Here is a 26891-nt window from a genome sequence, read left to right on the forward strand (position 1 = left end):
ACTCAGAATTTGCAAATCACCTTTTTATTGATCATAAGAAAAAAAAACAAGAAAATAAAAAAAAAGTTAAGTCACACAGGACATGAGCATTGAAAATTCTTCAGTCCATCACTCCTGGGATTGGGCAGACCCATCAGTTTCATATCTAAAGAACAGTAATGAAAGAAAAGACAGAAAAGGCAATTTGTCAGGACTTCTGAAATGGAGGACCCAGATGCAGAGTGAACAAAGATAATTTATTGACAGGACAGTTCAACAAGGCACAAGAGGGTAGTGGATGAGTGAGTCCAAACAGCAGGGCCAACGGGGAACAATGACATGACGGATGAGTGTGACTGCTGGAACCAGCTCCAAGATACAGCAGGTTGAAGAACCTCTGAGGACTGACCAGACCAGGTAGATGGTAATGGAGAAGACAGGGCAGGACACAGTGAAGCAGGGATCCGTACTTGCTGCTCACACACTCAGAACCAGTCCAGTTACCAGGCAGAGGGAACCAGCAGGCAGGGAATCCCAGGGAGGCGGCAGGAACTAACACAAGACAACACTCAAGACAACGAAAGAAAACCAATCAAATAAAAACTGACGAAACTATAACACTAGAAACAAACGATAAACTAAATATAACTGGAGCTAGAAAAAGGGGAAAACAAAAGAGAAACCAAAATAAAGCCTGGAGAAAACTAGAGCAAAATAAAGATAGAACCTTGACTAAAAATTCAGGATCAAAGGGAAAAAACTGAAAATAAATAAACTCAAAGCCAAAAATATAGGAGACACTAAATCTCTAACTGACTTGGCAAGATGAACGAGCAAACACTGAATACGTACAACAAACCAAGGAGGGAAAGGAACTCAATATAAAAGGGAAAAGCACATGAGGATCAGGTGAGCACAATTAGTGAAATGAGGACTAGACAAGGACTAAACAAGGGGGCGTGGTAACCGGAAACAAAGAGGTGGGACAAGAGGAACACAAGGCAGACACAAACAAAGACAGACAGAGCCATGTGCTTAGACACAACACAAACATAGAAACATTAAACAAGGACAACACAGACAAGGCTGCCAGGGCAGAACCCTGACACAATTAGTTTAAAATACTATCAAAACATTAACAAGAACACTCTCTTAAAAAGCATACATGATTATGATAAAGCCATGCCTGCACGAGGCAAGTGATTTTAGATTATTTAAAAAAATTATTTTAATGAAGTGTGTGTGTGTGTGTGTGTGTGTGTGTGTATGTATATGTATATGTATATGTGTATATATATATATATATATATATATATATATATATATATATATATATATATATATATATATATATATATATATATATATATATATATATATATATATATATAAAATAGGGTTAGGCTGTTACCCATAATTGTATAAAAAACAAAACCAACTGCAAACAATAAAACTTTACAATTCTAAATATAGCCCAAATGTGGCCCACATGGGACCCTCAAATAAACAATAATGGGCAACCTAACTGGGCCCCACAACTTTATCCAAGATGGGGCCCACATTCAGCCCATCAAAGTGCCCACTCTGAGCCCATGCCCAGATGACGCCCATATAGCCCAGATAAAAACCACGTGGGGCCCACATGGACATGTTGGCTGGGCCATTTCTTTTCCAGGAAGAGATGCTAACGTCAAGACCATCTCTAGTGGGCAAACTGTGGTGTCTAGTGGAGAAGTTAACCTGGTCATGTGACTTTAGTAGTTTTAATAAACTTCTTAACTCAACTGTCTCTTTGGTATTGATCTTTCATGACTGTTCTCAGTTTGATTTATTGGGCTACACTACTAAACCAGAGTTCCCTTTTTTGCTTCAAGGTTATGCTTGACTTGAACTAAACAAGCCAAGTTCCAGTTGCTAACCTGAGTCCCTGTTCTTAATGGAATCTGTTTTGGTCTCTACTTGTGGCTTTATGGCTGGACTAACATAACTGCTTGTACTGATATTCAAGCATGCCAAGTCCCTCTGTTTTTTGCTAATGCTATTTGAAAGCCCCCCGAAGTCATGCAAGTACAGCATTGCATCTGCAATGAAATCAGTATCAACCTGCATTGTCCTTTTTAATCCCAAATTGTGACCAGCCTTTTTTCTTTAGGCTAGCCCCAATGTTTATTGAAAAGTAGACTGGTGCTTTAATAAAAGCTGGTTTAGTCCCTTAACTGGTGTATCACACCTGAGTTGCTGTCTGAGGGCCTGTTTACACCTGGTACTAAAGCGTTTATCAGTCCAATCACAAGTGGACTATGCTAAATACAGGTGTAAATGCGGTCTAAAATGTTTTAAACTTTTTTGACTTTTAACCTTCACTCATGAAAGGGGTCTTTATAAACCGTTTCCAGAGTGTGACATTAACTGGTCTAAACCATGTCGCTTCTGTAGATTTGGACAATAAGCTACTTTGTTTAACTGTCTGTGCTTGTTGTTGCACCATTAAAAACAGAACGTGGAAGGCAATTTGACTAGTATCCATGCTGTCAAGGAAATGCATCCCATTTGAATTCTATTTAACTGGTTTGAAGAGCTAACTGTTGGTGTATTAGGTTTGTGAAATACACATTTCAAAATGGGGTCTACTATTATATTTGTCCATTTTAGTGTCCCATCATTAACTTAAGTCTTAGTCCTGTTAACTCTTCTTGCTCTTTGTGTCACACATTTTTCCTAGAGACATTTTGGCGGAAAATTTGAGAAAACGTAGGTCTGTGGCCAGTTGCATAAACTGCTGATGTTAAAGAATAAGAAGCTGAGGGCAAGTGGACAAAAATTAATGACTGTGTTTCAATTCACTTTTTCATGCCCTTCCCTCACTATCTTCCCTCTGTGTCGTTGATTTTGTACCAGGAGATTTTTTGTAGGTATTGGGCTGTGTACCGAATTTCATACCTGTACGTGAAACGTAGCGGGAGTGGCACTTCGTTGAAATGTTGTAGGTGGCGCTATCGAGCCATTTTGCCATGCCTAATTCTGAAACTCATATGTAGATGTCTTCAGGCCAGGACTCTTATCAAACATCTGAAGTTTGGGGCAGATCGGACATTGTATGCCCGACTTACAACAGCTTCCTGTGTCATGGCGAACCATCGAACTTTGTGAGGCCGCCACTGACACGACCTTCAGGGAAAACATCACCAAGGCCTTTCGATTAGACTGTGCAAATATGACGTTGATCTGATTAAATCTCTAGGAGAATCTCTGCAGAGAATCCAGTAGATGGCGATGACACTTTGCAAAGAAACACTACGTGCCTATAGACTAAACACGCAATATGCATGCGCATGATGTCACAGTTTTCACAAATTCATGTTTTTGTAGTTTACATGGAGACAATAATGGTCTCATTTTCAAAAAATTTGAAACCCTGTTTTTAAAAGTTTGCATTTTTAAGGCCCACAAAGCACTGTTGTTGTGTAAATGAACACAATGCATTTAAAGTTTCATTTGAAAATGGTGTCATGTCAATGTCCCCCTCGATTTGTCAGATAAGAGAGACATACAAATTGTGCAGAGCTGTGGGTCCCAGAGATGCATATAAACTCTACAGGTCCAGAGGAGAATCAAAGGCAATCAATTCAACTAAAAGGGGATGAGCCACCTTCATTCAAAGCTGTACAAAATGGCAAAGCCAAGCACTGGTGTGTGTTGTGGCATTTGTGTCCAAGTTTGCTAGGATGGGGCTTCTGAGAGGTGTGTTAGTGGTGGTTGTGATGGTTGTGTTTGATCTGCCTGATGCATGGGGAAGTTTGATGCACAGTCAAAGTCCAAGAAGCACGGGGCAAAAATCAGATCCAGATTTCAGAAGTCCTGCCTTTTCTGCTCCAGAGCTCTGGAATCCTTTGCAAGTGGCTTCTCCATTTCAGAGTCCTTTGGGTCCTGCCTCCAGAGGCCTTGCACAGGAGCCTTTTGGCCTTCAGGAGAAGCAGCTGTTGCAGGGTCCAGTGAAGCCTTTGGATTGGAGGTATCCCGTCGTTCCCGAGGTGCAGAGCGAGTTGGCGGTGGACTTCCAGTTGAGGCAACCCGTGACTCCCAGCAGCGTAGCGGTTCAATGCGGAGAGAACCGGGTTCTTGTAGAAGTCCAGCAGGACTTGTTTAGCAATGGTCAGTTGATCCAGCCAACTGGTCTGTCTTTAGGTGGATGTCCTGTTGCTGGTCAGGACTCTGAGTCTAGGGTGCTCCTCTTTGAGTATGAATTACAGGACTGCAACAGCGTGCAGATGGTAAGAACTCCTAAATCTTAATCGGTTGTTTGTTCAAATTGAGGATATCCAAAGTCCTCTTCAAGGACCGTCAGTTCACACTGCTGTTGTATGTTGTATTTGCAATGCCAGGGCAGCTGGCATATGCATTGGTATGAACGGGCCTTAAGAAATGTTTGTTTTAAGCTCTGCAGTTGTTTTCTCCTGCTTGAAGTGTTTGTCCACTGTATTGCACAATGCACTTTCTCTCATTCATAATAATGATTACACCTTCATGAGGAACTGTCTTGTTTTAACTACAATCTCTTACAGATGAATGAGGATGAGCTTGTCTACACCTTCTCTCTTACCTACACCCCTGAGGCTCTTGCAGGTACTCCGATTACCCGGGCCGATGGTGCAATTGTTGGCGTTCAATGCCACTATCAAAGGTAAGTGGCCTCTGTGACTTTCACTGCTTGTGCAACTGGGAGACCATTTAATGGGTACTTTCATGAACCACAGGCTACACAATGTAAGCAGTGATGCCTTGAGGCCAACATGGGTCCCTTATGCCTCAACCAAGGTTGGTGAAGAAGTCTTGATGTTCTCCCTGAAGCTCATGCTGGGTAAGTGCACTTTCTTTGGACCTTCGACCTTGCAAATGTGGCTCTTCCTAGGGTGTTCCTTCTCTTTTGTAGACGATTGGTCCTACCAGAGGCCTTCATACTCCTATTTCCTGGGTGGCGTTATTAACATCGAGGCATCTGTGAAGCAGTACAATCATGTGCCTCTGCGTGTGTTTGTGGACCGCTGTGTGGCCACTCAAGTGCCTGACGTGAACTCCCTTCCGAGATATTCCTTCATTGAGAATCATGGGTAAGGTCATGGCTCTTGATGCTATAGGACTGTTTTGTTTGCTCTTTTTAAACATTCATGAGTTGCTCTTTGTGGTGACTTTGTCGTCAGGTGCTTTGTGGATGCCAAGGCTACAGCTTCCAGCTCCCGCTTCATGCCTCGGTCCCAGGTTGACAAGATCCAGTTCCAGCTGGAGGCATTCATGTTCCAGGAGAGCACCAGTCCTTCTGTATGTACCACAAGAGTTAATTCGACTTCTCTTCCCATCTGCTTTGGTTTTCTGACTTGTCTGTCATCCCTTGTAGATCTACATAACATGTGTTCTGAAGGCAACTATTGCTTCTGCACCCAGTGACGCTCAGCGCAAATCCTGTTCCTTTGCCAATGGGTACGTTGCACTTATTCTTTTTTTTAAAAAGCTGACTTTGCTCATGTTGAAAGTGCTTTGTCTTGTTGCAGGTGGTTTGCTGCTGATGGAAATGACCAAGTTTGTGGTTGCTGTGACTCAACATGTGGTCCTGATGGTGGAATTGCTGCTTCTCCCTATGGAGGTCGGTTGCTTTTGATGTTTTAAGTGCTCCTAACTTTGCTCTTTTTCTTCTCTCTAGGTGTTCAGTGGGAAGGCAAGGCCACACTTGGTCCTGTAATTGTTCAAGGGCAAAAGAAAGTTTCTCAATAAAACTGACATCAATCCTTGCTTGTATCTGACTTGTCACTTTGCTTTTGACCTGGAAAGAGTGCCTTATTCTGCAAATGTGGTGGAACTGACTGTACCTTCGCAAGTCCCATTTAGTCTGAAACCCTATGGCTGCATGCTATGTGACTTGCAGAGGTACAGAAGTTATTATTTTTCTCCGTCTGGAATTTAAACGCGGGGCTTGTTGTAACAGGTTAACTTTCCACACATGCCGGGATGATGAAACCTAATGTATTTACTAGTTGCCATATCAACATTATTTAGAGAAACTGCACCAATTAATAATTCTTTGGACGCTCTCACTGAACATTTAACATAACAGACGTACATTTCTTAAGTTTATTGAAAATAAGACCAAGTTGAGAGTTCTTTTAATGCTGCTCTAACCAGCAGAAGACACTAGACGGGTTTAAATCCCAGTTGCACAGGTGGGGCATGTTGTAACTGTTACAATGTGCCCCTATTAGAACTATGCTATTCTATTGAGGAAAGAATGACAGTCAATGTTCAGAAGAAATTAGTATATTTTATTTGAAAGTTAATTTGTATTTTGTCTTGTTGTTTTATTTGATTGTATCTGATAACATCAAGCTGTCATGTTAATGTGCCCCACCTATGGGGCAGGTTGTCATATTTCACTTTCTTTCGGGGTAAATCGAAAGCATACACCGTATTCATGATTAGCAATCAAGGTTTACTGAGTTTTACACGATTCTTTTGTAGTGTGGTTTTTGGTGAAGTTTATTCAAATAAATATGGTCACCTGTGTAGCTACATTCTTCTCTCACTGCTGTTTCCTGATGGTTTATAGAACAATTTCTCCGAGTCGCCCTCTGTCGTTTCACAGAATAGTACAACGGCGAGTGCGTCAAGTATAAACGCCTCGTCCGTTTGGGGATTGACAAAGTGTGTGCGTGTTGGTTGAAAACCTTTGCTAGGGGAAAGAATTGTGTTTTAGTGCATTTTGAATGTGAAATGATCTGCTGTGCCGAGCTGAAAGTTTGTTAGGAGAACTGTGTGAAGAGTTTTGAAAAAGTGTATTGAGAAATGGGTCCTAGCAATTGGATATAAAAAAAACACTGTAAATGGCAAGAGGCATCCTGCACAGGCAAAGCAACAAATTCATATTATTCAACATATCCTAGCTTTTTACAGAAAATATTCAGATGTAACCCCCTTTGTAATAATTAACATTTTCATAAGTAACTGATTACGGTTACATTTATTTTGTAATTAAAGTATATATGAGTAGACTGGTCCCCTCTGTCTAAGGAGTCGAAGGTCTGTCCACATAAACCTCTCTTGTCCACTTGTGGAACACTTCAAACTGGCGACAGGGATTGCCCCGAGGGGAAGTGCTTAGGGAGGTTTGTGAGTGTGTTGCTAAATTTGGAACTACAGACTACTCTTACTATTTCTGCCATATAAAGATATTGTAAAAGTAGTAATGCTAGTTAGCATTTCTGGATGTCTACAAGCAAAGCGGAATGCACCAAACATCTACCCAAAGTACTTTGGGCAAGCTCCAGTAGCAAACCTGAGCATGAACCTTTTTATTTGTCTTCAATATGACAAATCTGACTAATTGGAGTCAATATAGGCCTACATCACATGCGTATCATTTTGATGAGAATTTTCTGGTAGCATAAGCTCCCATTTGGGCAAGTCTGGAGAATCATGACTGTTCATGAAGAGGGAGGGATTATCGTTAATTAGCCAAAATCTGTAGAATACAAAAAGACCAAAGGGCATCATCTCAACAGTGTGACTAGCTGTTGAACAATGGCAGGAAGCTGGTGTGCTGTTCAATCGCTGGCACTTTGTGTGTGGTTTTGTGCTTTTTGTCATGCTGTTCCACAGTGGAGTAATCTGCCCCAGTTTCCTCTGAAGGTTCAACAGCTAGCTAGTCAACAGTTTCCTCTGAAGGTTCAACAACAAGCTAGTCAACAGTTTCCTCAGAAGGTTCAACAACATGCTAGTCAACAGTTTCCTCAGAAGGTTCAACAACAAGCTAGTCAACAGTTTCCTCTGAAGGTTCAACAACAAGCTAGTCAACAGTTTCCTCTGAAGGTTCAACAACAAGCTAGTCAACAGTTTCCTCTGAAGGTTCAACAACAAGCTAGTCAACAGTTTCCTCAGAAGGTTCAACAACATGCTAGTCAACAGTTTCCTCAGAAGGTTCAACAACATGCTAGTCAACAGTTTCCTCAGAAGGTTCAACAACATGCTAGTCAACAGTTTCCTCAGAAGGTTCAACAACAAGCTAGTCAACAGTTTCCTCAGAAGGTTCAACAACAAGCTAGTCAACAGTTTCCTCTGATGGTTCAACAACAAGCTAGTCAACAGTATCCTCAGCAGGTTCAACAACAAGCTAGTCAACAGTATCCTCAGCAGGTTCAACAACAAGCTAGTCAACAGTATCCTCAGCAGGTTCAACAACAAGCTAGTCAACAGTATCCTCAGCAGGTTCAACAACAAGCTAGTCAACAGTTTCCTCAGCAGGTTCAACAACAAGCTAGTCAACAGTTTCCTCAGCAGGTTCAACAACAAGCTAGTCAACAGTTTCCTCAGCAGGTTCAACAACAAGCTAGTCAACAGTTTCCTCAGCAGGTTCAGTCTAAGCAGCCAGTGGCGCAGGCAGAGCCCCTTGACAAATGTGCTGTAGCTGATTATGAGCAGATCCAATGTGGCCCACCTGGTATCAGTGGTGCTGAGTGTGACGCTATCAACTGCTGCTTTAACGGACAGCAGTGTTTCTATGGGAAGGCAGGTAAGAGTGAGTCAATGCAAAGGTGTTCATGTTAAACCACTCCTCAGTAATAACCTGCTCTTGTACCTTGTTCCAGTGACTGTCCAGTGTATAAGAGATGGTCAGTTTGTGGTAGTGGTGGCAAGAGATGTTACACTACCTCGCTTGAGCCTGGATTCAGTCCGTCTCCTGGGTGGAAACGACCCACCTTGCAGTCCTGTGGGATCCACACCTTCCTTTGCTATATACCAGTTCCCTGTCACTGCATGTGGCACAAGCATGATGGTGAGTAGCTGCTTGTGGTTCTGTTCTGCATGGCTTAGAATGGCCTGGATGCCAACAGTTACTATTTGCAGGAGGACGGTGGATATGTGGTGTATGAAAACCGAATGACCTCCTCGTATGAAGTGGGTGTCGGACCACTTGGTTCCATCACAAGGGACAGCCATTTTGAGTAGGCATTTTATTTTATTTAGAAAAAAAATATGAATCCTTGACAAAGGCTACAAGCTCACTATTTGTTGTCTAGGCTTCTCTTCCAGTGTAGGTACTCTGCTACTTCTGTGGAAGCTCTGGTTGTGGAGGTCAACACTGTTCCTGCACCTCCACCAGTAGCGGCTTCTGGACCCCTCAGGGTGGAGCTTAGACTGGCAAATGGTCAATGTGTCACCAAAGGCTGTGCAGAAGGTAAGTGTCTGTCCAAGTATGCATAAGTATTTTCTAAAACTCCAGGTTGCAGCAGTTTCTGGTTAAACGCTGGTTTTCTTCCTCAGGGGATGAGGCATACACGTCCTACTACGGTGATGCTGATTATCCCGTCACAAAAGTCCTGCGGGAGCCTGTGTATGTTGAGGTGCGCATTTTGGAGAGGACCGACCCCAACATTGTCCTAATGCTGGGACGTTGCTGGGCGACATCAACCCCCAGTCCACTCAGTCTACCCCAGTGGGACCTTCTGGTCGATGGGTGAGTAAGGCCAGTCTTTATCCATCTAGTGTGCTGTAAGGCACTTCTGACTGCCTCTTTACCTTTCAGATGCCCTTACCAGGATGACCGTTACCTGACCTCATTGGTTCCGGTGGCTGGATCTTCTGGTCTTCAGTTCCCAACCCACTACAAGCGCTTTGTTGTGAAGATGTTCACATTTGTGGATCCAGCATCACTGGCTCCTCTACAGGAAACCGTATGCTCTGCAGCCTTACCTGAATCCTTAATATTAGGTGTTTTTCTTTCTGTGGCTTATCCCTTTCCCCCCTCTGTTAGATCTTCATCCACTGTAGTACAGCAGTGTGCCATCCCTCTTCTGGCTCCTGTGAGCAAAGCTGCACTAGGAAAAGTGAGTGCTTGTTGTAAACTGACTTCAGGAACCATGAGAATTTGGTTTTTAAATGCCTCACGATTCTACCATTTCTTTTCCAGGAAGAGATGCTAACGTCAAGACCATCTCTAGTGGGCAAACTGTGGTGTCTAGTGGAGAAGTTAACCTGGTCATGTGACTTTAGTAGTTTTAATAAACTTCTTAACTCAACTGTCTCTTTGGTATTGATCTTTCATGACTGTTCTCAGTTTGATTTATTGGGCTACACTACTAAACCAGAGTTCCCTTTTTTGCTTCAAGGTTATGCTTGACTTGAACTAAACAAGCCAAGTTCCAGTTGCTAACCTGGGTCCCTGTTCTTAATGGAATCTGTTTTGGTCTCTACTTGTGGCTTTATGGCTGGACTAACATAACTGCTTGTACTGATATTCAAGCATGCCAAGTCCCTCTGTTTTTTGCTAATGCTATTTGAAAGCCCCCCGAAGTCATGCAAGTACAGCATTGCATCTGCAATGAAATCAGTATCAACCTGCATTGTCCTTTTTAATCCCAAATTGTGACCAGCCTTTTTTCTTTAGGCTAGCCCCAATGTTTATTGAAAAGTAGACTGGTGCTTTAATAAAAGCTGGTTTAGTCCCTTAACTGGTGTATCACACCTGAGTTGCTGTCTGAGGGCCTGTTTACACCTGGTACTAAAGCGTTTATCAGTCCAATCACAAGTGGACTATGCTAAATACAGGTGTAAATGCGGTCTAAAATGTTTTAAACTTTTTTGACTTTTAACCTTCACTCATGAAAGGGGTCTTTATAAACCGTTTCCAGAGTGTGACATTAACTGGTCTAAACCATGTCGCTTCTGTAGATTTGGACAATAAGCTACTTTGTTTAACTGTCTGTGCTTGTTGTTGCACCATTAAAAACAGAACGTGGAAGGCAATTTGACTAGTATCCATGCTGTCAAGGAAATGCATCCCATTTGAATTATATTTAACTGGTTTGAAGAGCTAACTGTTGGTGTATTAGGTTTGTGAAATACACATTTCAAAATGGGGTCTACTATTATATTTGTCCATTTTAGTGTCCCATCATTAACTTAAGTCTTAGTCCTGTTAACTCTTCTTGCTCTTTGTGTCACACATTTTTCCTAGAGACATTTTGGCGGAAAATTTGAGAAAACGTAGGTCTGTGGCCAGTTGCATAAACTGCTGATGTTAAAGAATAAGAAGCTGAGGGCAAGTGGACAAAAATTAATGACTGTGTTTCAATTCACTTTTTCATGCCCTTCCCTCACTATCTTCCCTCTGTGTCGTTGATTTTGTACCAGGAGATTTTTTGTAGGTATTGGGCTGTGTACCGAATTTCATACCTGTACGTGAAACGTAGCGGGAGGGGCACTTCGTTGAAATGTTGTAGGTGGCGCTATCGAGCCATTTTGCCATGCCTAATTCTGAAACTCATATGTAGATGTCTTCAGGCCAGGACTCTTATCAAACATCTGAAGTTTGGGGCAGATCGGACATTGTATGCCCGACTTACAACAGCTTCCTGTGTCATGGCGAACCATCGAACTTTGTGAGGCCGCCACTGACACGACCTTCAGGGAAAACATCACCAAGGCCTTTCGATTAGACTGTGCAAATATGACGTTGATCTGATTAAATCTCTAGGAGAATCTCTGCAGAGAATCCAGTAGATGGCGATGACACTTTGCAAAGAAACACTACGTGCCTATAGACTAAACACGCAATATGCATGCGCATGATGTCACAGTTTTCACAAATTCATGTTTTTGTAGTTTACATGGAGACAATAATGGTCTCATTTTCAAAAACTTTGAAACCCTGTTTTTAAAAGTTTGCATTTTTAAGGCCCACAAAGCACTGTTGTTGTGTAAATGAACACAATGCATTTAAAGTTTCATTTGAAAATGGTGTCATGTAAATGTCCCCCTCGATTTGTCAGATAAGAGAGACATACAAATTGTGCAGAGCTGTGGGTCCCAGAGATGCATATAAACTCTACAGGTCCAGAGGAGAATCAAAGGCAATCAATTCAACTAAAAGGGGATGAGCCACCTTCATTCAAAGCTGTACAAAATGGCAAAGCCAAGCACTGGTGTGTGTTGTGGCATTTGTGTCCAAGTTTGCTAGGATGGGGCTTCTGAGAGGTGTGTTAGTGGTGGTTGTGATGGTTGTGTTTGATCTGCCTGATGCATGGGGAAGTTTGATGCACAGTCAAAGTCCAAGAAGCACGGGGCAAAAATCAGATCCAGATTTCAGAAGTCCTGCCTTTTCTGCTCCAGAGCTCTGGAATCCTTTGCAAGTGGCTTCTCCATTTCAGAGTCCTTTGGGTCCTGCCTCCAGAGGCCTTGCACAGGAGCCTTTTGGCCTTCAGGAGAAGCAGCTGTTGCAGGGTCCAGTGAAGCCTTTGGATTGGAGGTATCCCGTCGTTCCCGAGGTGCAGAGCGAGTTGGCGGTGGACTTCCAGTTGAGGCAACCCGTGACTCCCAGCAGCGTAGCGGTTCAATGCGGAGAGAACCGGGTTCTTGTAGAAGTCCAGCAGGACTTGTTTAGCAATGGTCAGTTGATCCAGCCAACTGGTCTGTCTTTAGGTGGATGTCCTGTTGCTGGTCAGGACTCTGAGTCTAGGGTGCTCCTCTTTGAGTATGAATTACAGGACTGCAACAGCGTGCAGATGGTAAGAACTCCTAAATCTTAATCGGTTGTTTGTTCAAATTGAGGATATCCAAAGTCCTCTTCAAGGACCGTCAGTTCACACTGCTGTTGTATGTTGTATTTGCAATGCCAGGGCAGCTGGCATATGCATTGGTATGAACGGGCCTTAAGAAATGTTTGTTTTAAGCTCTGCAGTTGTTTTCTCCTGCTTGAAGTGTTTGTCCACTGTATTGCACAATGCACTTTCTCTCATTCATAATAATGATTACACCTTCATGAGGAACTGTCTTGTTTTAACTACAATCTCTTACAGATGAATGAGGATGAGCTTGTCTACACCTTCTCTCTTACCTACACCCCTGAGGCTCTTGCAGGTACTCCGATTACCCGGGCCGATGGTGCAATTGTTGGCGTTCAATGCCACTATCAAAGGTAAGTGGCCTCTGTGACTTTCACTGCTTGTGCAACTGGGAGACCATTTAATGGGTACTTTCATGAACCACAGGCTACACAATGTAAGCAGTGATGCCTTGAGGCCAACATGGGTCCCTTATGCCTCAACCAAGGTTGGTGAAGAAGTCTTGATGTTCTCCCTGAAGCTCATGCTGGGTAAGTGCACTTTCTTTGGACCTTCGACCTTGCAAATGTGGCTCTTCCTAGGGTGTTCCTTCTCTTTTGTAGACGATTGGTCCTACCAGAGGCCTTCATACTCCTATTTCCTGGGTGGCGTTATTAACATCGAGGCATCTGTGAAGCAGTACAATCATGTGCCTCTGCGTGTGTTTGTGGACCGCTGTGTGGCCACTCAAGTGCCTGACGTGAACTCCCTTCCGAGATATTCCTTCATTGAGAATCATGGGTAAGGTCATGGCTCTTGATGCTATAGGACTGTTTTGTTTGCTCTTTTTAAACATTCATGAGTTGCTCTTTGTGGTGACTTTGTCGTCAGGTGCTTTGTGGATGCCAAGGCTACAGCTTCCAGCTCCCGCTTCATGCCTCGGTCCCAGGTTGACAAGATCCAGTTCCAGCTGGAGGCATTCATGTTCCAGGAGAGCACCAGTCCTTCTGTATGTACCACAAGAGTTAATTCGACTTCTCTTCCCATCTGCTTTGGTTTTCTGACTTGTCTGTCATCCCTTGTAGATCTACATAACATGTGTTCTGAAGGCAACTATTGCTTCTGCACCCAGTGACGCTCAGCGCAAATCCTGTTCCTTTGCCAATGGGTACGTTGCACTTATTCTTTTTTTTTAAAAGCTGACTTTGCTCATGTTGAAAGTGCTTTGTCTTGTTGCAGGTGGTTTGCTGCTGATGGAAATGACCAAGTTTGTGGTTGCTGTGACTCAACATGTGGTCCTGATGGTGGAATTGCTGCTTCTCCCTATGGAGGTCGGTAGCTCTTGCTTTAAGGTTGCTTTTGATGTTTTAAGTGCTCCTAACTTTGCTCTTTTTCTTCTCTCTAGGTGTTCAGTGGGAAGGCAAGGCCACACTTGGTCCTGTAATTGTTCAAGGGCAAAAGAAAGTTTCTCAATAAAACTGACATCAATCCTTGCTTGTATCTGACTTGTCACTTTGCTTTTGACCTGGAAAGAGTGCCTTATTCTGCAAATGTGGTGGAACTGACTGTACCTTCGCAAGTCCCATTTAGTCTGAAACCCTATGGCTGCATGCTATGTGACTTGCAGAGGTACAGAAGTTATTATTTTTCTCCGTCTGGAATTTAAACGCGGGGCTTGTTGTAACAGGTTAACTTTCCACACATGCCGGGATGATGAAACCTAATGTATTTACTAGTTGCCATATCAACATTATTTAGAGAAACTGCACCAATTAATAATTCTTTGGACGCTCTCACTGAACATTTAACATAACAGACGTACATTTCTTAAGTTTATTGAAAATAAGACCAAGTTGAGAGTTCTTTTAATGCTGCTCTAACCAGCAGAAGACACTAGACGGGTTTAAATCCCAGTTGCACAGGTGGGGCATGTTGTAACTGTTACAATGTGCCCCTATTAGAACTATGCTATTCTATTGAGGAAAGAATGACAGTCAATGTTCAGAAGAAATTAGTATATTTTATTTGAAAGTTAATTTGTATTTTGTCTTGTTGTTTTATTTGATTGTATCTGATAACATCAAGCTGTCATGTTAATGTGCCCCACCTATGGGGCAGGTTGTCATATTTCACTTTCTTTCGGGGTAAATCGAAAGCATACACCGTATTCATGATTAGCAATCAAGGTTTACTGAGTTTTACACGATTCTTTTGTAGTGTGGTTTTTGGTGAAGTTTATTCAAATAAATATGGTCACCTGTGTAGCTACATTCTTCTCTCACTGCTGTTTCCTGATGGTTTATAGAACAATTTCTCCGAGTCGCCCTCTGTCGTTTCACAGAATAGTACAACGGCGAGTGCGTCAAGTATAAACGCCTCGTCCGTTTGGGGATTGACAAAGTGTGTGCGTGTTGGTTGAAAACCTTTGCTAGGGGAAAGAATTGTGTTTTAGTGCATTTTGAATGTGAAATGATCTGCTGTGCCGAGCTGAAAGTTTGTTAGGAGAACTGTGTGAAGAGTTTTGAAAAAGTGTATTGAGAAATGGGTCCTAGCAATTGGATATAAAAAAAACACTGTAAATGGCAAGAGGCATCCTGCACAGGCAAAGCAACAAATTCATATTATTCAACATATCCTAGCTTTTTACAGAAAATATTCAGATGTAACCCCCTTTGTAATAATTAACATTTTCATAAGTAACTGATTACGGTTACATTTATTTTGTAATTAAAGTATATATGAGTAGACTGGTCCCCTCTGTCTAAGGAGTCGAAGGTCTGTCCACATAAACCTCTCTTGTCCACTTGTGGAACACTTCAAACTGGCGACAGGGATTGCCCCGAGGGGAAGTGCTTAGAGAGGTTTGTGAGTGTGTTGCTAAATTTGGAACTACAGACTACTCTTACTATTTCTGCCATATAAAGATATTGTAAAAGTAGTAATGCTAGTTAGCATTTCTGGATGTCTACAAGCAAAGCGGAATGCACCAAACATCTACCCAAAGTACTTTGGGCAAGCTCCAGTAGCAAACCTGAGCATGAACCTTTTTATTTGTCTTCAATATGACAAATCTGACTAATTGGAGTCAATATAGGCCTACATCACATGCGTATCATTTTGATGAGAATTTTCTGGTAGCATAAGCTCCCATTTGGGCAAGTCTGGAGAATCATGACTGTTCATGAAGAGGGAGGGATTATCGTTAATTAGCCAAAATCTGTAGAATACAAAAAGACCAAAGGGCATCATCTCAACAGTGTGACTAGCTGTTGAACAATGGCAGGAAGCTGGTGTGCTGTTCAATCGCTGGCACTTTGTGTGTGGTTTTGTGCTTTTTGTCATGCTGTTCCACAGTGGAGTAATCTGCCCCAGTTTCCTCTGAAGGTTCAACAGCTAGCTAGTCAACAGTTTCCTCTGAAGGTTCAACAACAAGCTAGTCAACAGTTTCCTCAGAAGGTTCAACAACATGCTAGTCAACAGTTTCCTCAGAAGGTTCAACAACAAGCTAGTCAACAGTTTCCTCTGAAGGTTCAACAACAAGCTAGTCAACAGTTTCCTCAGAAGGTTCAACAACATGCTAGTCAACAGTTTCCTCAGAAGGTTCAACAACATGCTAGTCAACAGTTTCCTCAGAAGGTTCAACAACAAGCTAGTCAACAGTTTCCTCTGATGGTTCAACAACAAGCTAGTCAACAGTATCCTCAGCAGGTTCAACAACAAGCTAGTCAACAGTATCCTCAGCAGGTTCAACAACAAGCTAGTCAACAGTATCCTCAGCAGGTTCAACAACAAGCTAGTCAACAGTTTCCTCAGCAGGTTCAACAACAAGCTAGTCAACAGTTTCCTCAGCAGGTTCAACAACAAGCTAGTCAACAGTTTCCTCAGCAGGTTCAACAACAAGCTAGTCAACAGTTTCCTCAGCAGGTTCAACAACAAGCTAGTCAACAGTTTCCTCAGCAGGTTCAGTCTAAGCAGCCAGTGGCGCAGGCAGAGCCCCTTGACAAATGTGCTGTAGCTGATTATGAGCAGATCCAATGTGGCCCACCTGGTATCAGTGGTGCTGAGTGTGACGCTATCAACTGCTGCTTTAACGGACAGCAGTGTTTCTATGGGAAGGCAGGTAAGAGTGAGTCAATGCAAAGGTGTTCATGTTAAACCACTCCTCAGTAATAACCTGCTCTTGTACCTTGTTCCAGTGACTGTCCAGTGTATAAGAGATGGTCAGTTTGTGGTAGTGGTGGCAAGAGATGTTACACTACCTCGCTTGAGCCTGGATTCAGTCCGTCTCCTGGGTGGAAACGACCCACCTTGCAGTCCTGTGGGATCCACACCTTCCTTTGCTATATACCAGTTCCCTGTCACTGCATGTGGCACAAGCATGATGGTGAGTAGCTGCTTGTGGTTCTGTTCTGCATGGCTTAGAATGGCCTGGATGCCAACAGTTACTATTTGCAGGAGGACGGTGGATATGTGGTGTATGAAAACCGAATGACCTCCTCGTATGAAGTGGGTGTCGGACCACTTGGTTCCATCACAAGGGACAGCCATTTTGAGTAGGCATTTTATTTTATTTAGAAAAAAAATATGAATCCTTGACAAAGGCTACAAGCTCACTATTTGTTGTCTAGGCTTCTCTTCCAGTGTAGGTACTCTGCTACTTCTGTGGAAGCTCTGGTTGTGGAGGTCAACACTGTTCCTGCACCTCCACCAGTAGCGGCTTCTGGACCCCTCAGGGTGGAGCTTAGACTGGCAAATGGTCAATGTGTCACCAAAGGCTGTGCAGAAGGTAAGTGTCTGTCCAAGTATGCATAAGTATTTTCTAAAACTCCAGGTTGCAGCAGTTTCTGGTTAAACGCTGGTTTTCTTCCTCAGGGGATGAGGCATACACGTCCTACTACGGTGATGCTGATTATCCCGTCACAAAAGTCCTGCGGGAGCCTGTGTATGTTGAGGTGCGCATTTTGGAGAGGACCGACCCCAACATTGTCCTAATGCTGGGACGTTGCTGGGCGACATCAACCCCCAGTCCACTCAGTCTACCCCAGTGGGACCTTCTGGTCGATGGGTGAGTAAGGCCAGTCTTTATCCATCTAGTGTGCTGTAAGGCACTTCTGACTGCCTCTTTACCTTTCAGATGCCCTTACCAGGATGACCGTTACCTGACCTCATTGGTTCCGGTGGCTGGATCTTCTGGTCTTCAGTTCCCAACCCACTACAAGCGCTTTGTTGTGAAGATGTTCACATTTGTGGATCCAGCATCACTGGCTCCTCTACAGGAAACCGTATGCTCTGCAGCCTTACCTGAATCCTTAATATTAGGTGTTTTTCTTTCTGTGGCTTATCCCTTTCCCCCCTCTGTTAGATCTTCATCCACTGTAGTACAGCAGTGTGCCATCCCTCTTCTGGCTCCTGTGAGCAAAGCTGCACTAGGAAAAGTGAGTGCTTGTTGTAAACTGACTTCAGGAACCATGAGAATTTGGTTTTTAAATGCCTCACGATTCTACCATTTCTTTTCCAGGAAGAGATGCTAACGTCAAGACCATCTCTAGTGGGCAAACTGTGGTGTCTAGTGGAGAAGTTAACCTGGTCATGTGACTTTAGTAGTTTTAATAAACTTCTTAACTCAACTGTCTCTTTGGTATTGATCTTTCATGACTGTTCTCAGTTTGATTTATTGGGCTACACTACTAAACCAGAGTTCCCTTTTTTGCTTCAAGGTTATGCTTGACTTGAACTAAACAAGCCAAGTTCCAGTTGCTAACCTGGGTCCCTGTTCTTAATGGAATCTGTTTTGGTCTCTACTTGTGGCTTTATGGCTGGACTAACATAACTGCTTGTACTGATATTCAAGCATGCCAAGTCCCTCTGTTTTTTGCTAATGCTATTTGAAAGCCCCCCGAAGTCATGCAAGTACAGCATTGCATCTGCAATGAAATCAGTATCAACCTGCATTGTCCTTTTTAATCCCAAATTGTGACCAGCCTTTTTTCTTTAGGCTAGCCCCAATGTTTATTGAAAAGTAGACTGGTGCTTTAATAAAAGCTGGTTTAGTCCCTTAACTGGTGTATCACACCTGAGTTGCTGTCTGAGGGCCTGTTTACACCTGGTACTAAAGCGTTTATCAGTCCAATCACAAGTGGACTATGCTAAATACAGGTGTAAATGCGGTCTAAAATGTTTTAAACTTTTTTGACTTTTAACCTTCACTCATGAAAGGGGTCTTTATAAACCGTTTCCAGAGTGTGACATTAACTGGTCTAAACCATGTCGCTTCTGTAGATTTGGACAATAAGCTACTTTGTTTAACTGTCTGTGCTTGTTGTTGCACCATTAAAAACAGAACGTGGAAGGCAATTTGACTAGTATCCATGCTGTCAAGGAAATGCATCCCATTTGAATTCTATTTAACTGGTTTGAAGAGCTAACTGTTGGTGTATTAGGTTTGTGAAATACACATTTCAAAATGGGGTCTACTATTATATTTGTCCATTTTAGTGTCCCATCATTAACTTAAGTCTTAGTCCTGTTAACTCTTCTTGCTCTTTGTGTCACACATTTTTCCTAGAGACATTTTGGCGGAAAATTTGAGAAAACGTAGGTCTGTGGCCAGTTGCATAAACTGCTGATGTTAAAGAATAAGAAGCTGAGGGCAAGTGGACAAAAATTAATGACTGTGTTTCAATTCACTTTTTCATGCCCTTCCCTCACTATCTTCCCTCTGTGTCGTTGATTTTGTACCAGGAGATTTTTTGTAGGTATTGGGCTGTGTACCGAATTTCATACCTGTACGTGAAACGTAGCGGGAGGGGCACTTCGTTGAAATGTTGTAGGTGGCGCTATCGAGCCATTTTGCCATGCCTAATTCTGAAACTCATATGTAGATGTCTTCAGGCCAGGACTCTTATCAAACATCTGAAGTTTGGGGCAGATCGGACATTGTATGCCCGACTTACAACAGCTTCCTGTGTCATGGCGAACCATCGAACTTTGTGAGGCCGCCACTGACACGACCTTCAGGGAAAACATCACCAAGGCCTTTCGATTAGACTGTGCAAATATGACGTTGATCTGATTAAATCTCTAGGAGAATCTCTGCAGAGAATCCAGTAGATGGCGATGACACTTTGCAAAGAAACACTACGTGCCTATAGACTAAACACGCAATATGCATGCGCATGATGTCACAGTTTTCACAAATTCATGTTTTTGTAGTTTACATGGAGACAATAATGGTCTCATTTTCAAAAACTTTGAAACCCTGTTTTTAAAAGTTTGCATTTTTAAGGCCCACAAAGCACTGTTGTTGTGTAAATGAACACAATGCATTTAAAGTTTCATTTGAAAATGGTGTCATGTAAATGTCCCCCTCGATTTGTCAGATAAGAGAGACATACAAATTGTGCAGAGCTGTGGGTCCCAGAGATGCATATAAACTCTACAGGTCCAGAGGAGAATCAAAGGCAATCAATTCAACTAAAAGGGGATGAGCCACCTTCATTCAAAGCTGTACAAAATGGCAAAGCCAAGCACTGGTGTGTGTTGTGGCATTTGTGTCCAAGTTTGCTAGGATGGGGCTTCTGAGAGGTGTGTTAGTGGTGGTTGTGATGGTTGTGTTTGATCTGCCTGATGCATGGGGAAGTTTGATGCACAGTCAAAGTCCAAGAAGCACGGGGCAAAAATCAGATCCAGATTTCAGAAGTCCTGCCTTTTCTGCTCCAGAGCTCTGGAATCCTTTGCAAGTGGCTTCTCCATTTCAGAGTCCTTTGGGTCCTGCCTCCAGAGGCCTTGCACAGGAGCCTTTTGGCCTTCAGGAGAAGCAGCTGTTGCAGGGTCCAGTGAAGCCTTTGGATTGGAGGTATCCCGTCGTTCCCGAGGTGCAGAGCGAGTTGGCGGTGGACTTCCAGTTGAGGCAACCCGTGACTCCCAGCAGCGTAGCGGTTCAATGCGGAGAGAACCGGGTTCTTGTAGAAGTCCAGCAGGACTTGTTTAGCAATGGTCAGTTGATCCAGCCAACTGGTCTGTCTTTAGGTGGATGTCCTGTTGCTGGTCAGGACTCTGAGTCTAGGGTGCTCCTCTTTGAGTATGAATTACAGGACTGCAACAGCGTGCAGATGGTAAGAACTCCTAAATCTTAATCGGTTGTTTGTTCAAATTGAGGATATCCAAAGTCCTCTTCAAGGACCGTCAGTTCACACTGCTGTTGTATGTTGTATTTGCAATGCCAGGGCAGCTGGCATATGCATTGGTATGAACGGGCCTTAAGAAATGTTTGTTTTAAGCTCTGCAGTTGTTTTCTCCTGCTTGAAGTGTTTGTCCACTGTATTGCACAATGCACTTTCTCTCATTCATAATAATGATTACACCTTCATGAGGAACTGTCTTGTTTTAACTACAATCTCTTACAGATGAATGAGGATGAGCTTGTCTACACCTTCTCTCTTACCTACACCCCTGAGGCTCTTGCAGGTACTCCGATTACCCGGGCCGATGGTGCAATTGTTGGCGTTCAATGCCACTATCAAAGGTAAGTGGCCTCTGTGACTTTCACTGCTTGTGCAACTGGGAGACCATTTAATGGGTACTTTCATGAACCACAGGCTACACAATGTAAGCAGTGATGCCTTGAGGCCAACATGGGTCCCTTATGCCTCAACCAAGGTTGGTGAAGAAGTCTTGATGTTCTCCCTGAAGCTCATGCTGGGTAAGTGCACTTTCTTTGGACCTTCGACCTTGCAAATGTGGCTCTTCCTAGGGTGTTCCTTCTCTTTTGTAGACGATTGGTCCTACCAGAGGCCTTCATACTCCTATTTCCTGGGTGGCGTTATTAACATCGAGGCATCTGTGAAGCAGTACAATCATGTGCCTCTGCGTGTGTTTGTGGACCGCTGTGTGGCCACTCAAGTGCCTGACGTGAACTCCCTTCCGAGATATTCCTTCATTGAGAATCATGGGTAAGGTCATGGCTCTTGATGCTATAGGACTGTTTTGTTTGCTCTTTTTAAACATTCATGAGTTGCTCTTTGTGGTGACTTTGTCGTCAGGTGCTTTGTGGATGCCAAGGCTACAGCTTCCAGCTCCCGCTTCATGCCTCGGTCCCAGGTTGACAAGATCCAGTTCCAGCTGGAGGCATTCATGTTCCAGGAGAGCACCAGTCCTTCTGTATGTACCACAAGAGTTAATTCGACTTCTCTTCCCATCTGCTTTGGTTTTCTGACTTGTCTGTCATCCCTTGTAGATCTACATAACATGTGTTCTGAAGGCAACTATTGCTTCTGCACCCAGTGACGCTCAGCGCAAATCCTGTTCCTTTGCCAATGGGTACGTTGCACTTATTCTTTTTTTTAAAAAGCTGACTTTGCTCATGTTGAAAGTGCTTTGTCTTGTTGCAGGTGGTTTGCTGCTGATGGAAATGACCAAGTTTGTGGTTGCTGTGACTCAACATGTGGTCCTGATGGTGGAATTGCTGCTTCTCCCTATGGAGGTCGGTAGCTCTTGCTTTAAGGTTGCTTTTGATGTTTTAAGTGCTCCTAACTTTGCTCTTTTTCTTCTCTCTAGGTGTTCAGTGGGAAGGCAAGGCCACACTTGGTCCTGTAATTGTTCAAGGGCAAAAGAAAGTTTCTCAATAAAACTGACATCAATCCTTGCTTGTATCTGACTTGTCACTTTGCTTTTGACCTGGAAAGAGTGCCTTATTCTGCAAATGTGGTGGAACTGACTGTACCTTCGCAAGTCCCATTTAGTCTGAAACCCTATGGCTGCATGCTATGTGACTTGCAGAGGTACAGAAGTTATTATTTTTCTCCGTCTGGAATTTAAACGCGGGGCTTGTTGTAACAGGTTAACTTTCCACACATGCCGGGATGATGAAACCTAATGTATTTACTAGTTGCCATATCAACATTATTTAGAGAAACTGCACCAATTAATAATTCTTTGGACGCTCTCACTGAACATTTAACATAACAGACGTACATTTCTTAAGTTTATTGAAAATAAGACCAAGTTGAGAGTTCTTTTAATGCTGCTCTAACCAGCAGAAGACACTAGACGGGTTTAAATCCCAGTTGCACAGGTGGGGCATGTTGTAACTGTTACAATGTGCCCCTATTAGAACTATGCTATTCTATTGAGGAAAGAATGACAGTCAATGTTCAGAAGAAATTAGTATATTTTATTTGAAAGTTAATTTGTATTTTGTCTTGTTGTTTTATTTGATTGTATCTGATAACATCAAGCTGTCATGTTAATGTGCCCCACCTATGGGGCAGGTTGTCATATTTCACTTTCTTTCGGGGTAAATCGAAAGCATACACCGTATTCATGATTAGCAATCAAGGTTTACTGAGTTTTACACGATTCTTTTGTAGTGTGGTTTTTGGTGAAGTTTATTCAAATAAATATGGTCACCTGTGTAGCTACATTCTTCTCTCACTGCTGTTTCCTGATGGTTTATAGAACAATTTCTCCGAGTCGCCCTCTGTCGTTTCACAGAATAGTACAACGGCGAGTGCGTCAAGTATAAACGCCTCGTCCGTTTGGGGATTGACAAAGTGTGTGCGTGTTGGTTGAAAACCTTTGCTAGGGGAAAGAATTGTGTTTTAGTGCATTTTGAATGTGAAATGATCTGCTGTGCCGAGCTGAAAGTTTGTTAGGAGAACTGTGTGAAGAGTTTTGAAAAAGTGTATTGAGAAATGGGTCCTAGCAATTGGATATAAAAAAAACACTGTAAATGGCAAGAGGCATCCTGCACAGGCAAAGCAACAAATTCATATTATTCAACATATCCTAGCTTTTTACAGAAAATATTCAGATGTAACCCCCTTTGTAATAATTAACATTTTCATAAGTAACTGATTACGGTTACATTTATTTTGTAATTAAAGTATATATGAGTAGACTGGTCCCCTCTGTCTAAGGAGTCGAAGGTCTGTCCACATAAACCTCTCTTGTCCACTTGTGGAACACTTCAAACTGGCGACAGGGATTGCCCCGAGGGGAAGTGCTTAGGGAGGTTTGTGAGTGTGTTGCTAAATTTGGAACTACAGACTACTCTTACTATTTCTGCCATATAAAGATATTGTAAAAGTAGTAATGCTAGTTAGCATTTCTGGATGTCTACAAGCAAAGCGGAATGCACCAAACATCTACCCAAAGTACTTTGGGCAAGCTCCAGTAGCAAACCTGAGCATGAACCTTTTTATTTGTCTTCAATATGACAAATCTGACTAATTGGAGTCAATATAGGCCTACATCACATGCGTATCATTTTGATGAGAATTTTCTGGTAGCATAAGCTCCCATTTGGGCAAGTCTGGAGAATCATGACTGTTCATGAAGAGGGAGGGATTATCGTTAATTAGCCAAAATCTGTAGAATACAAAAAGACCAAAGGGCATCATCTCAACAGTGGAGTGTGACTAGCTGTTGAACAATGGCAGGAAGTGGAGTGGAGAAGGGGTGTGGAGCAGAGATGGCAGGAAGTAACGTAGGAGTGGGAGGTGAGGTGGAGATGGGAGAAGAAAATGCTGGAGAAACTAACAGTGGAGAATGGTATACAATAGTACGAAATTTCAAAAGGAAAAAGAAAAATAAAAACCTTAATGATGATAATCGTTGGGATTCGGATGTGGAGAGTATAGTCAGTAAAGTTTCATCTCAAAATAGAGGGGAAGAGTTTAAGGTAAAACTTCAGTTTGATTCTCCTGGTTCTGTTAACCCATTGAAACTGACGAAAGCCTTACATGACAAAGTAGGTACTGTGAATGTTAAACCACTTAGAGATGGTAGCTTGATGATTACCTGTTCTGACGCCAAACAGAGAGATGATATGATTAAAATGACAACTTTGGCAGGAAAGGAAGTTAAATGTTTTGTTTGGGGACAAAAGAAAACAGTGCAAGGAGTAATTACAGGGATTTCAACAGATTTAACATCTGAAGAAATCTTGGAGAATGTATCAGGAGCTAAAGTAGTGAAGGCTAGGAGATTGATGTATTTCAAGAATGGAACAAAACAGGAGAGCTTATCTATACTATTGCAATTTCAAGAGGAAGTGCTCCCAAGAAGAGTTAAAGTAGGATTCATGAGTTTTCAGGTACGAACATATGTTCCGCCTCCCCTAAGGTGTTTTAAATGCCAACGATATGGTCATGTAGCAGCGGTGTGTAGAGGCAAACAGAGGTGTGGTAAATGTGGAGGAGAAGATCATGAATATGGCAAATGTAACGAAGGTACAAAAAACAAATGCTGCAATTGTGGGGGCGAACATAGTGCTGCGTATAAAGGATGTGAGGCGCATAAACGAGCGGCGGAAGTACAGAGAATCAGAGTTGAAGGAAAGTTGACGTATGCTGAAGCCATTAAAGTAACTAATGCAAAAAGAAGTGAGATAATATCACCAATAACGAGAGTGGCTGAACAGAGACAGGATCAGAATCCTAACAGGACAAGAAGAGATGATAGCCCTACAGCAACCAAACCAGGTATTGGAGTGGATAGTGTTGTGTTTGTAGCATTTCTGGCAGAAGTAGTCAATTGTTCAGCTCAAACACAAAGCAGAACAGAGAGGATTAAAATTATCATAAAGGCAGCACAAAAATACCTTAATTTGGGGGAAATAACAGTAGATGCAATAAATGAAACACTCATAGCAGGGACACAGGAAATTCAGTCATCATGTGGAGAATCGTAATGGTTATTGTAATTCTGCAATGGAATGCTCGGAGTCTTTGTTCTAACGGGCAGGAATTTAAAAAGTATATTGAAGAAAGGAGTGAGAAACCAAACGTTATTTGCGTACAAGAAACATGGCTTAGGCCTCACTTAGATTTTATACTACATGGATATGTGGCTGTACGTAGGGACAGGGAAAGTGGTACTGGAGGAGGTGTAGCTATGTTTGTTCAACAGGGAATAGGATATAGGATTATAAATGTAAGTAAAGATTCTGAGGCGATTGTAGTTGAAGTATGGATAGGAAAAACGAACATATGGATAGTGAACTATTATAATCCATGTGGGAAACTAAGTAAAGAAACTTTAGAAAAGATAATTGGTGAAGAATCACATAAGACCGTTTGGTGTGGGGATTTTAATGCTCATAGCACACTTTGGGGTGGTACACACACTGATTATAATGGAGGTGTGGTGGAAGAATTTATAGAGGAGCAAGATCTAGTTTGTTTGAATGATGGAAGAGCAACTAGAGTAGATGTAGCAAGAGGGTTAGAATCTCCAATTGATATAACATTGGTCTCTAAACAAATAGCAAGAATTAGTAAGTGGGATGTTGTACACGATTCCACAGTAGGTAGTGACCATTATCCAATAGTCTGTGAAATAGGAGTGGGACCAATTCAGTTGGAGGAAATGGGTTTCCCTAGATGGAAATTAAAAAATGCTAATTGGGCACTTTATAATACGATATGTAGTATGAGGTTAGAAGGAATTAGTCAAATCAGATATGATAGTATAGATGATTTTAATGCAAACATAGTAGAAATCATGCATTCCACTGCAAAAGAAGTTATTGGTAAAGGAAATGGATTAAAACAACACAAGACAGTTCCCTGGTGGTCAGACGAATGCAATAAAGCAATTAAGACAAGAAATAGAGCTTTTAGGAAAGTTAAAGGATCCTTCTCTTTTAATGACCTAATAGAATACAAAAAGGCACAAGCAGAAGTTAGACGGACGATTAGAAAAGCTAAACAAAATTACTGGAAGCAATTTTGCAATAATATAGGGAGAGAAACGCATATTAGTCAAGTATGGGACATGATAAGAAGGATGGGAGGAATTAGGAGGGAGTATACATTGCCAGCTATTAAATATAATAACAAAATTATGATAACAAATAAAGATAAAGCGGAGGCTCTGGCAAAAACATTTGTAAAAGTTCATAGTTCTACAAATCTGACACCTGATGCAATGAAAGGTAGAGATGAAGTAATGAGAGAGCACTCTAACATCATAATGGAAAAGGAAGATTTTAATGGAACAGTAAATGATTTTTATTCTTTTTTTGAGCTGAAAAGAGCTTTGGTAGGAGCCAGAGAAACATCTCCTGGTAAGGATGAAATATGTTATAAAATGGTTGAAAACTTAAATCCTCAAGCGCAGTTGGTGATCCTGCAGCTATATAATAAGGTATGGGAGTTAGGGGTATTGCCGTCAGCATGGAAACACTCTGTTGTTATCCCAATTGGGAAACCAGGTAAAGATAAAGGTGAAACAACTAGTTATAGACCTATCGCACTAACATCTAATTTATGTAAAATAATGGAACGTATGGTCACTGACAGGTTAACTTACATATTAGAAAGTAGG

At 42.3% G+C, this 26891-nt stretch overlaps 1 protein-coding gene across 1 annotated transcript; it reads left to right on the plus strand.

Annotated features, from left to right (window-relative positions):
- Positions 1-325: 325 nt before the first annotated feature.
- On the plus strand, positions 326-26782 carry LOC307133443 (uncharacterized protein; the record flags this gene model as incomplete). Its single annotated transcript, XM_079828528.1, has 27 exons — positions 326-396; positions 3917-4250; positions 4542-4660; positions 4734-4837; positions 4910-5087; positions 5178-5295; positions 5372-5454; positions 8469-8533; positions 8610-8797; positions 8869-8966; positions 9042-9199; positions 9286-9478; positions 9548-9695; positions 9776-9799; positions 12171-12527; positions 12819-12937; positions 13011-13114; positions 13187-13364; positions 13455-13572; positions 13649-13731; positions 20344-20677; positions 20969-21087; positions 21161-21264; positions 21337-21514; positions 21605-21722; positions 21799-21881; positions 26779-26782. 27 exons carry the CDS (start codon positions 326-328, stop codon positions 26780-26782), a joined length of 3780 nt encoding a protein of 1259 aa, XP_079684654.1.
- Between the last annotated feature and the right edge of the window lie 109 nt (positions 26783-26891).

The sequence above is a fragment of the Gobio gobio genome (genome assembly GCF_949357685.1).
Source record: "Gobio gobio genome assembly, chromosome: 11".
In the NCBI taxonomy this organism is placed as follows: Eukaryota; Metazoa; Chordata; class Actinopteri; order Cypriniformes; family Gobionidae; genus Gobio; species Gobio gobio.